Source organism: Chelon labrosus (assembly GCF_963514085.1).
Source record: "Chelon labrosus genome assembly, chromosome: 8".
In the NCBI taxonomy this organism is placed as follows: Eukaryota; Metazoa; Chordata; class Actinopteri; order Mugiliformes; family Mugilidae; genus Chelon; species Chelon labrosus.
Window position 1 is genome coordinate 14,636,427 of NC_140358.1, and position 11,314 is coordinate 14,647,740.

General features: G+C 43.7%; 1 protein-coding gene across 1 annotated transcript; it reads left to right on the forward strand.

The window, feature by feature from the left end:
* Positions 1 to 264: 264 nt before the first annotated feature.
* csf1ra (colony stimulating factor 1 receptor, a) lies at positions 265 to 10,643 on the forward strand. Its single transcript, XM_084549746.1, has 22 exons — positions 265 to 380; positions 666 to 783; positions 2,355 to 2,636; positions 2,798 to 3,085; positions 3,179 to 3,315; positions 3,407 to 3,572; positions 3,668 to 3,869; positions 4,272 to 4,387; positions 4,497 to 4,608; positions 4,725 to 4,924; positions 5,085 to 5,176; positions 5,291 to 5,417; positions 5,532 to 5,636; positions 5,815 to 5,925; positions 6,039 to 6,201; positions 6,285 to 6,367; positions 6,749 to 6,852; positions 7,154 to 7,276; positions 7,381 to 7,492; positions 7,573 to 7,672; positions 8,740 to 8,851; positions 9,161 to 10,643. The coding sequence occupies exons 2-22, from the start codon at positions 732 to 734 to the stop codon at positions 9,308 to 9,310; spliced, it is 2,937 nt and encodes a 978-aa protein (XP_084405872.1). The 5' UTR covers positions 265 to 380; positions 666 to 731; the 3' UTR covers positions 9,311 to 10,643.
* Positions 10,644 to 11,314: the final 671 nt, after the last annotated feature.

The window sequence follows — 11,314 nt, forward strand, 5'->3', positions numbered from 1 at the left end:
AGTGGTTCCACAGATATGCAAGTGATTAGCCTCACCTCTGTGGATGTCTTGGGAGTATAGCGCCTTTCTGTGGCAAATTGGCACCGGCTCATTAATTTGTAGAGCGTGATGTGCTGATCCACCCCACCACCCCGCCTCCCACCTTCCAGCCACCCCCCTCCCTCCACAAACACCCTCCACCCTCCTCCTCCACTTGCTCTCTGAAAGATTCCGTGTTTGCTGTGTGACCGTGGCGAAGAGACTGTAAACAAGCAGAAAGGAGAAGAAGGGCAGAAGCAAACAGAGCGGGAATAGGGGACTCTTGTTTCAGCTCTGGATGCTGGAAACTTCACACCCAGGGCAGTTATTATACCCCGCTGTCAAGCTGAAGACTTCTCCAGGTGAGTTCATTTGAAACACACGAGCTCCATAATGCTTAAAACAGCTGCTTTTTAAATTGTTGTCATTTTTGATCTGCTGGATGTGTCATGAAATACTTGCTCAAATCACTTCACATCAGTGTGTTTAAAGTTTCTGATGTGCATGATCTGCTAAGTGTTGTTCAGTTTAGTTACATTTTCATTGTCAAGAGGCTCTGTGAGGAAAAGAGAAGTAAAAGAAGGGATGAGTGATCACAGAACTTATGAGCATGTTTTCTTGTTTCCCTCTCCAATGCCACAAATCAGACAAGGAGCGTTTCGTAGCACACGCAAGTATCAACCTTCAAACTGCAGGTTTGGAGTTGATCCAGGATGAAGTCCTACCTTGTGCTGTTGCTGGGGGTTGTGGCCTGCGCTGCTCCAGGTAAGACCCAACAAACACAGACAGCATAAACCTGAAGCTGTAGGGATTTTGTTTCTTTCTAAATCAGTTGTTTGTCGTTGTCTTTTCGTCAGCTACTCCAGAACTTATTTTCAATCTTGAATTAAACCAAAGAAATGAAAGACGCATCTAAAAAAAGGCAAAGCACTCACAAACTTGAAAACTGAGATCTGATAATATGTTAAGTATGCGTAAAGCTCTTAAAGGTTTGGTTCCTTAAATTCACATCCAATTACAACATATTCAATGATGCGTCTTTCTAAACCACATCTCTTTGCATAATACTGAAATTGTTAAACAGAACTACTGTTGTGCGAAACTCTAATAATTCTGTCGTACATTTCATGCATACCCTCGTGGTGTACAGTGGAGATCTGACACACTACTGTGTCTAATGAGCAGGACAATTGTCATGAGCATCATGAGTTGTTTTGGGGGTCACTCTTGTGATACTACTCTTTCTTTTCCCCTGTACTTTGATTTGACTCTGAGCATCGCATATACGGGTATCACCCACGGGGCATCAAATTGCAATTTCATGTATTTGCATTTGAACACAACATCCAACAAAAGCTTCTGTTGTTTTGTTCAATTACAACCGAATCAATTAGCCCCGCTTCCTGCTGGATTACTGTGCGAGGTGTAGTCGGGGTCAGTTTGAGTTTGGACGAATAGTTCGTTTAGACGGTTGAACGAGGACTTTGGGGGAAAGGTGAGTGTTTGTGCTGACACTCAGGCGTTTCAGAAGCGAAATGCTGATTGAAGGTTTGATTGAAGTTACATAAACTGTGTTCTGTGGTGAATAGAAGAAATGCTGAACGTGGATTCTCAGTTCTGCTTCAGGATGTAAAACAAACCACCATCCGAAAACCTAAATAGAAACTATTATACCCTTTACTGAAAGTTCAGAGACTTAGCATGACAAAAAGCTTCAGGTTGACGGGAACACTTCCTCCGGTGTTGATTTTCTCAAAAGGGGTCCTAACAAAATTTAGACGGAGCACACTGTCCAGCTGTGATTCTACAAACTTCCAAATCTTAACAAAGCCATCAAAGAGAGCACTGTTCTTTGTGGCAAAAACTGGCTTCATCATTTCCCCGAGGGTTTGGGTCCTTTTTAGCAATATCTCCCGCAAAGATGTCTGTAAAATATGACCCCCTTTGCTGTGTTTAAATTTTTTGAATGTGTATCTTGTCTTATTTTTGGTGTCTAACACGAGGGGCTCTATAAAAATACAGCAGTACAAGCTATCCAAAATTACGAGCTATTCATAATTCCAGTTTTATGGCCACAGCGTTGGGAGCCACAATTCGAAAAACAGAAGTGAGAAGTATAGATAGATGTTTTCAGGGTCCAGAGTCTTCTGTCTGTTTCCTGGAACACATGAGAAGATGAAATAACTACCAAAAAAAGCTACATAGAGGAACAAAACTATTCTCTGAAGCTCAGACAACAAAGTCTGTTTTGATCCAGTTATCCACATTCTTATTCATTTCCATTACCTAACAAAATCAGCATTAATTAAAGACTTCATATTTCTTTTCCTTCTCAGGGGAATGGAGGCGTCCGGTGATCAAGGTCAACTCTAAGGTGGTGAAGAATTCTGAAGTGGTGATCAAACCCGGGGACTCTCTGGATCTGAGATGTGAGGGGGACGGGCCCGTGAACTGGCAAACCAGGCTATCCAAACACCGACGCTACGTGTCCAAGAACAACGGGAACGTTCGCACCTTCAAGGTGGAACGTCCCTCTGCGGAATTCACCGGAACCTACAAGTGTGTGTACACCACGGGCTCACAGCAGCTGACCTCCTCAGTGCATGTGTATGTCAAAGGTGAGACTGGACAAATAAAACTGTTCTAGGCCAAGTTTCCTAACGTTGATTTGTTCTTTGTTCTTTGTCCACATTGATTGTCCATTTCTGTAGGTTTCCTCTGTGTAAATCTCATTATAGTTAAGTGTTTTATTATTTAATAAATTCTCTCCCTCTTGTAGATCCAAGCCGTTTGTTCTGGACCAGCAGCACGTCCCTGCGGGTGGTGAGTAAGGAGGGTGAGGACTACCTGCTGCCCTGCCTGCTGACCGACCCAGCAGCCACAGACGTTGGCCTCCGCATGGAGAACGGCACCACCGTGCCACCAGGAATGAACTTCACCGTCCACAGGCACCACGGTATTCTCATCCACAGCCTCCGCCCCAGCTTCAACGCCGAGTACGTCTGCACAGCCAAGCTCGACGGAGTGGAGAAGCCCTCCAAAGCCTTTACCCTCAACGTCATTCAAAGTGAGATCACTTGGGCGCAAATATTAATTGAAGTCTCCATTTGAAGTGATATGCGCCGTTTTAACAGTTGTGTGTGATTTCCTGTTGCTGTAGAGCTTCGTTTCCCTCCGTACGTCTTCTTGGAGACAGATGAATACGTGCGCATTGTTGGGGAAGAACTCAAGATTCGCTGCACAACACACAATCCGAACTTCAACTACAACGTGACCTGGAAATACACCACCAAATCAGTCAGTACAGCACATCTTTAAAGTTTAACTGGGGCAACAATCCTGATTTTAGCTAACTGTTTTTTTATTATTATTTTATTTCCAACTTCAGAAACCAATAGAAAAGGAGATGGCTCGTTCCAGTGGAGAAAATCGCCTGGACATAGAGAGCATACTGACCTTCCCTGCTGTGGACCTCGCAGACACAGGGAATATCTCATGCATCGGCGAAAACGAAGCGGGGGTGAACAGTTCGACCACATACCTGCTGGTTGTGGGTACGCCACAGAAAACAACCACACCCATCAAACTGAAAGGTTTGAAACATCTTTGTTAACCATCCGGTAATAATACTCTGATCCCCTTTCAACAGATAAGCCCTACATCAGGCTGTCGCCGCAGCTGTCACCTAAACTGAACCACAAGGGTCTTTCAGTCGAGGTGAACGAGGGAGAAGATCTGGAGCTCAGCGTGCTCATCGAGGCGTACCCCCACATTACAGAGCACAGATGGCACACGCCGACATCCCCCAGAACACCCACAGAGGAGCACAAGTTCATCAGATACAACAACAGGTACAGCAACAAGGCCTAGTCACAAGGGGTAGATGCCATGTCGTGTAAAAGAAGCTCCGACAGTGCCCAGCCTCGTAGTTTTAGGGTCTCAGATGTACAGTTTAAACAAAAATTAAAATCAAGTTTAGCCTATTATAGGAAGGGGAAGCTTCTCTGCATTTGAAACATGCTGTCGGTGCATTTTTGGGTGAATCTGACAGGGAACACTAAGGTCATTACATTTCCGTTTGCCCTGAAACTGCGAGAAGGAAGAGTGATGTCCTCTTTTCTATTTGTTGACGGACTCGTCGATGATGCATAGGCCCGGTCTGAATTCATTCCAAACAATTAGTCACTTCTGAATTTGTAGACATTCCTCTTTTTTGCTCGGCTTAAAGATCCCTATTTTATAATTATTTTTAGATACCATGCCACGCTGCACTTGAAGAGAATGAATGCACAGGAGCAGGGCGAGTACACCTTCTATGCTGGGAGTGACTTGGCAAATGCATCCATCACATTTCAAGTGCAAATGTATCGTAAGTCACATAATGAACACAAAGCAGTAAACACTTCAATGCTTTTATGGTTTGATACGTAAGTTTAGCCATGTGTTGACCATTCATTTTTCTTTTTTTTCACTGATAGAGAGACCTGTCGCTGTGGTGAGATGGGAAAATGTAACCACTCTTACTTGCACCTCATTTGGCTATCCTGCCCCCAGAATCATCTGGTATCAGTGTTTTGGAATAAGAGCCACGTAAGTATAACTGTGCAGTATGTGTGTGTTCAGCACACATCATGACACTCTTCCTGTACTGTAAGGTTGTTTTCCCTTTACCTTTCTCTGACTGTGCATGTGTCATGATGAGGCAGGTGCAATGAAAACACCACAGGGCTGCAGATGGCGATCCCTCTCCAGGCTGCCACGGTGGAGGTCCAGAGGGAGGAGTACGGGACCGTGGCAGTGGAGAGCGTCCTCACCGTGGGGCCTTCCATCCGGAGGATGACGGTCGAATGCGTGGCCTTCAACGCTGTCGGCGTCAGCAGTGACACGTTTACCGTGGACGTTACTGGTGAGAATTTAATCATACGTCCATCCACGGCCTCTCAGATTGCTATTATACATTAATAATGTTATAGCTCACATCCAAGATTTTCTTTCTCTATAAATTGTTAAGTTAGTCCATGTGAATTGAATGGTGTAATAATATTAATCTTTCTCTGGTTGGACAGACAAGTTCTTTACTTCCACCTTGACCGGAGCAGCAGGCATTCTGGCCATCCTCCTGGCGTTGCTGATTTTTATGTTTTATAAATACAAGCAGGTAAGATCAAATCTTCAAGCGTAAACTGAGTTGTAAGCTATGGTTCAGACGTCCAAATAGATCCAAGGTGAGCAACATGGCACTTGTGCCGTTCGGTTCTGCTTTGCTTTTCAGAAACCAAGATACGAGATCCGTTGGAAGATCATTGAAGCAAGGGATGGCAACAACTACACCTTTATTGACCCCACTCAGCTGCCCTACAATGAGAAGTGGGAGTTCCCCAGAGACAAGCTCAAACTCGGTTGGACACATGTTTTTTTTTTAAACTGAATACATACTCTTAACAAATTTTAATCCAAATATAGACTGGATTTTCTGAAGTTTCACTCAAAATGCTCTCTCTGTGTATTTCCAGGAAAGATCCTGGGAGCAGGTGCATTTGGGAAAGTTGTCGAGGCCACGGCGATTGGTCTGGGAAAGGAAGACAATGTGATGCGCGTGGCTGTTAAGATGTTAAAAGGTTAATAAGTTCAGTTTAACAGACGGATAATTGTCTACATGCTACACAAGTCATAATGACTGACAAATCGTCAACTGTTCCAGATAACGTGACAAATGCGTCTACGGAAGCACTTCAAAACGCTTTGTCTCACTTTATTACTTGGGATGATGGTGTGACGATAATCTCTTTTCTGCAGCCAGTGCACATTCGGATGAGAGGGAGGCTCTGATGTCTGAGCTGAAGATCCTGAGTCACCTTGGTCACCATAAGAACATAGTCAATCTGCTCGGCGCCTGCACTTACGGAGGTCAGACAGCGAAATGTTTATGAATGTTCACAGTCATCCCGTTTGTGGAAAATCTACTACAACTAAGTAATGTCCATGCAAGCTCGTCATAACATAATGTGTTTCCTCATCAGGACCAGTGTTTGTGATCACTGAGTACTGCAGCTTGGGCGACCTCCTGAACTTCCTTCGAACGAAGGCAGAGACATTTGTAAACTACGTTATGAATATCCCCGACATCATGGAGACCTCTAATGACTACAAGAACGTCTGCATTCAGAAGCAGTTTATTCGAAGGTACGGCACCAAGGATGTGTTATAAATGTCAACTCATCATAACCCGTCTCGGCTGAAACCGTGTTCTCTTTTCCCTTTTACAGTGACAGTGGGATCTCCAGTACATCCTCGAGCAGCTACTTGGAGATGAGACCCACCCAGATGCTAAATATGGAATCATCTCGAGGTAAGCTCATCACCAAATAGGAATGTATTTACTATGCAGCAGCATTACTTTCTACCTCCTTCTTCTTCTTCTTCTCCTTTCGACTGTCACCACAGCGTATCATCTGCTTCCATCTCACCCTATCCTCTGTATCCTCGTCTCTCGCATCACCTGTCTCCATGTCCTCCTTCTCTACATCCATAAACCTCCCCTTTGGTCTTCTTCTAGACCTCCTGCCTCCTAGGACCACTGTATTCACTATCCCTCCTCTGAACATGTCCAAACCATCTCATCCTTGCCTCTCTAACTTTATCTCCAAACCATCTCCCGTGAGCTGTCCCTCTAATGTACCCATCCCTTTGTAATGAACCTGGGATATAATTTCTGTCTTGTCCCTGCTAGACTCTGTGTGCGAGGAGACGGGGGACTGGCCGCTGGACATTGATGACTTGCTGAGGTTTTCCTTTCAAGTAGCTCAGGGCCTTGACTTTCTGGCTGCCAAAAATGTGAGTGATTTCACTGAATGAGCAAACCGAAAACAGAAAACACTGAGAGGTTACACAGTCGCACTGGATAAAAAAAGAAAAAGAAATGCCTGCTTAGCATGAAAAAAAATGGAAAAGGGTAAATTTGTAGTAAAATAGTATGAAATGGATCATGTGGGGGTGGTGCTAGGAGGGCATGGATTATGAGGGACACTTCCCTCTATTACTTATCTTCATGGTTTGGCATTGCATCTGATTGTAATTTTATGGATTGTATTGTCTTTTACTGTACAAGAGACAAACTGTGTGCTTGTGATTTCAGTGTATTCACAGAGACGTTGCTGCGAGGAATGTCCTCTTGACCAACCGCAGAGAGGCAAAGATTTGTGACTTTGGCCTGGCACGGGACATCATGAATGACTCCAACTACGTCGTGAAGGGCAATGTAAGCGTTCGAGTAGATTATAGCCAACTATTACTTTTACATATATACATATTTACAACACGAGTGATGAGTTGATTAAAACTTGGACATTGTTGCTTGTGAAGGCTCGTCTGCCCGTGAAGTGGATGGCTCCGGAGAGCATCTTTGAATGTGTCTACACTGTCCAGAGTGACGTCTGGTCTTATGGCATCCTCTTGTGGGAGATCTTCTCTCTAGGTCAGAACAAATGCACGTGTCCCTTACAATATTTTTTACAATTCGCTTGCAGTGTGATTTACAGTGTTGTTCCCTTCCAGGCAAGAGCCCGTACCCGAGCATGGCTGTCGACTCGCGGTTCTACAAGATGGTGAAGTGCGGATACCAAATGTCTCAACCAGACTTTGCTCCACCTGAGATGTAAGCTTCAGCACTCATTCAAAGACGGATCAGCCTTCCTTTTATTAACACTTTATTCTCTGCTCTAGCCAATAGTAGTGCCACGCTTAATGTCACCTGATTATCACTTGGTTTTTACTGGAATATCAAGTGACTATCAGCAGGGTTTTTGTTTTTTTTTTACAAGTCAGTGGTAATAGTTGCCTTTTGCCTCAGCTGGTTAGAAATTAGCATCAGTTTATCACACTGCTGGTGGTAATGTTGTGTCACACTTGTGAAACGAGGGGTTTGTTCAAGAACATGCAGTGACATCAGCATAAAAGTTATGAGTTTTAACAATGGATTTCTAAAAAGTGTTAAGTCTACGCTGCTTCCCAAATGTTCATCACCACTGAACAAAGATGCTTTTTATCTTCTGTAGTCCTTCGGCCTATCTAGCTGATCTGAAATAACTGACACGTGAGGTAACCTCATGAAGCACTTCCATTATTCCTGATTTTAATTCACTTGCTCTGGGTTATTTCCTTACCCGACACTCAAAACTTAACAAGCCTAAACTCCGAACTCAACAAGGTGCCGGAATGAAAAAATAAAAATAAAGAGAGCGTTTTTTTTTCCCCCAGTCGCTCGAACGGCCGTAACATCTGTGCGCGCTGATTTGGCGTGGCTGTCACAGTGCTCGGAATAGCTGTGGAAATGGAAGGGACTGAATCAGAGTCAGGCCTAATCATCTGTTGTTCTGCTGTGAGTCAGGCCCCAGTTCTGCCTGTTAGCCACATGATCTCGAAGCTAGGAAGCCATGTAACTGTTATTTCACGGCAGCCAAATGAGACTGGAGGGGCAGGGGTTCTTATGAACGAGCCTCTCTTATGAAACTGCGTCACCACCTCCATAAACCACCCCTTATTTGTCTAATTGTGGAAATGCTTAACTTTTCCTAACACATTTCAAGCACAGTGCACAGCTTGCCATTTAAATCCCTGAAAACACTTTGCCATTATTATTAATACCATTAGCGCTATCATCTGCCCACTGAATTTCTCTGAGAGAATTTTGTCTTCTAAAGCATGGTTCCACTTTCGTTGCAGCTACTCAGTCATGAAGATGTGCTGGAATCTGGAGCCCACGGAGCGTCCGACGTTCAGCAAGATCAGTCAGATGATAGAAAGACTACTTGGAGACCAACCAGAGCAGGAACAGGTGAGCTGGTGCGACTTTAAACAATCCAAGGAGCGAAACACGCAATGCTCCCACCAAGATGTCCTCAAGAAACCCTGGTTGTTTCACTTAATTTCTCTCCAAAGAGACACCAGATTTAGCTGTGGTGCCAACCAATTAAATTAATTGGATTTCTTTGTGGTAGAATCTGTTTTGGGTGTTGTTCCCAAAGGAGATGTTTTGAAAAGTATTTTAAGTCAGTATGCACATGCTTCGCACATCGCAGCATTGCATCTGGATGAAACAGACATTCGGCTTTCTTCTCACCACCTTGCCGATGCCTCTCCACAGCTAATCTACCAGAATGTGCAGCAGCAGGAGGTCACGGAGGGTGAAGAGTGTAACGAGCAGAAGTGCTACGACGGGCCCTGTGACCAGTCTTGTGACCACGAGGAAGAGGAGCAGCCTCTGATGAAGACCAACAACTACCAGTTTTGTTGAAAGCCCCGGCCGCCAATCAGTCAGTAAACGGATCGCTCGTCAACAGGCGCCAGGAAGAGTGGGATCAGCTTCAGTTCGTGGCCAAAAGCACCCCGGCTTGTTCGAACTGAGTCGCAGAGAGTCGCCTTCTCAGCTATTTTTTGCCTGCTGCGCCTGCTCTCCAGACAGACAAGCAGCTGCGGCAAGCATGTGACTTGCTTCTTTGCGGACCATGACTAGAATTTGCCACGTCTATCTCTGACTGCAGACATGAAAGGAGGAAACATGTCGACAAACATGACAAACCACACATACGTCCGAAGCTGTACCTTATCCTAAATATTCCTCCCTGTCAGACTGTTTATCGCTCCTCCTGTTATGTGTTACACTTTATCCAAAGAAGAATCTCCCTGTTCTTTCTTATGAATGTGTTTTTAATTATCTATTGTACGCTATGTTTATTAGCATTTCTTATTACTGCCTCACGAGAAGGAATGCCTTATATTTGTGGCGATTTAACTCCGTTTTGTCAGCAGGTTCACTTCCCTTTCATCAGTTTGTTGCATGTATGGTTTCTCAGAGGAAGCAACCCAGCAGTTACAAATACTGGCTTGACAACTTAGGTCTTGTACTCTGATCATGTTAACTGGACCTCTTAAATGTTATTTTTTATTTTTTTTCCCCCCCTGATTCAAACACGTTAAATCGAGCGTAGCGGGGCCAAATAACGACTGCGTTGTTTTCCTTCCTGTGCTTTGGTCATAGCTGCATTTCTTGTGACACACTTACAGCAGCTGTCAGTCGGCAGCAACATGTGATTGTTCCACTGCAATCGAATTAATTTACCAGTGTTCAGGGTGATTTAGGAGCGGGGGAATACAACTGAACCGAGCAGGGATATCTGTGGATCCGTTGTGGATCAGATGAACAATATTTTATGTTTGACAATGTGAACGTTTTCGATTCTTTTCTTTTTTTTTTTGTTTGGCACAACTCAATCTTCTCATTTCCTGTAGAGTTAGATGAGCGTTAAAATGTCAACTTCACCAACAGTTCTATGTAGCAGTCAGCCTTCACTGCCAACTGTATGAAGATTTCAGAATTATTCATAAGCTAGGAGAGATGCACACTGCAAAATTGCATGACTCCAGGCATTTCAAATGTGCTTGCCTCTGAATGAAACACGAGCGAGGTGTCTAATAATGTATATATCACATAAATCAAAAACTATTTTCGCTGTTGTAGATTGAAGTACATCATATATGGTATGTGTTTTTTTGTTTTGTTTTTTTGGTGTGAGACTGAGACAATCAATGCAAAAGCTCCAAATTAAGTCACTGAAAACCTGCAGAGGCCTTAAATAAAGCTTTATCATTGACACTCCAGACTCTGATGTTTATATTAAGATCATATTCTGCAAGAACATTAAATATAAGCTTTTTTTTTTTTTTTTTATTTGTCTCTAACTTCGTCTTGAAACTATGTGGTCTTCAACTCTCTTCACTTCCTATTTTTGTTGGACAACGTCCAATCTGCATTTCCCCTGGAACATTTCCCACAGTATCTGTCAACATTGCGCAACTCGGAAATCTTTGTAGGGAAGTATATTCCTGGCACCAAGGCTACAGAAAGTGTAAATGCTATTCCTCATTTTGCAGACAAAAGTGCGCTTTTGAGCCTTGTTTCCGTTGTCTGTCAAGAAATGGCGATATTACATTACTAGTTTGAGCGAAGCATAAATCACCCCCGCTGAGTGCTTTCTCTGCCTCTTTCTGTCAGCTGCTCAGTGTAAAACGCTGTTTCACAGACGCCTCAGAATTCATTTGTTCTGGTGACTGTGGCGTGTCCAGAGATGATCACTTGATAGTTTAATGATCTTGTTAGCTACGGCGCGAAAAAACGTCCCCTAGGTTTTGTGTTGTAGTTTCCTCCTATGGTTTATATCTTCTTATTTTTTTGTATTTAAACCATGTATGACAAACTAACTCTAGCGTATCTGATAGTTGTCTTTGTTTTTGTCCTGAG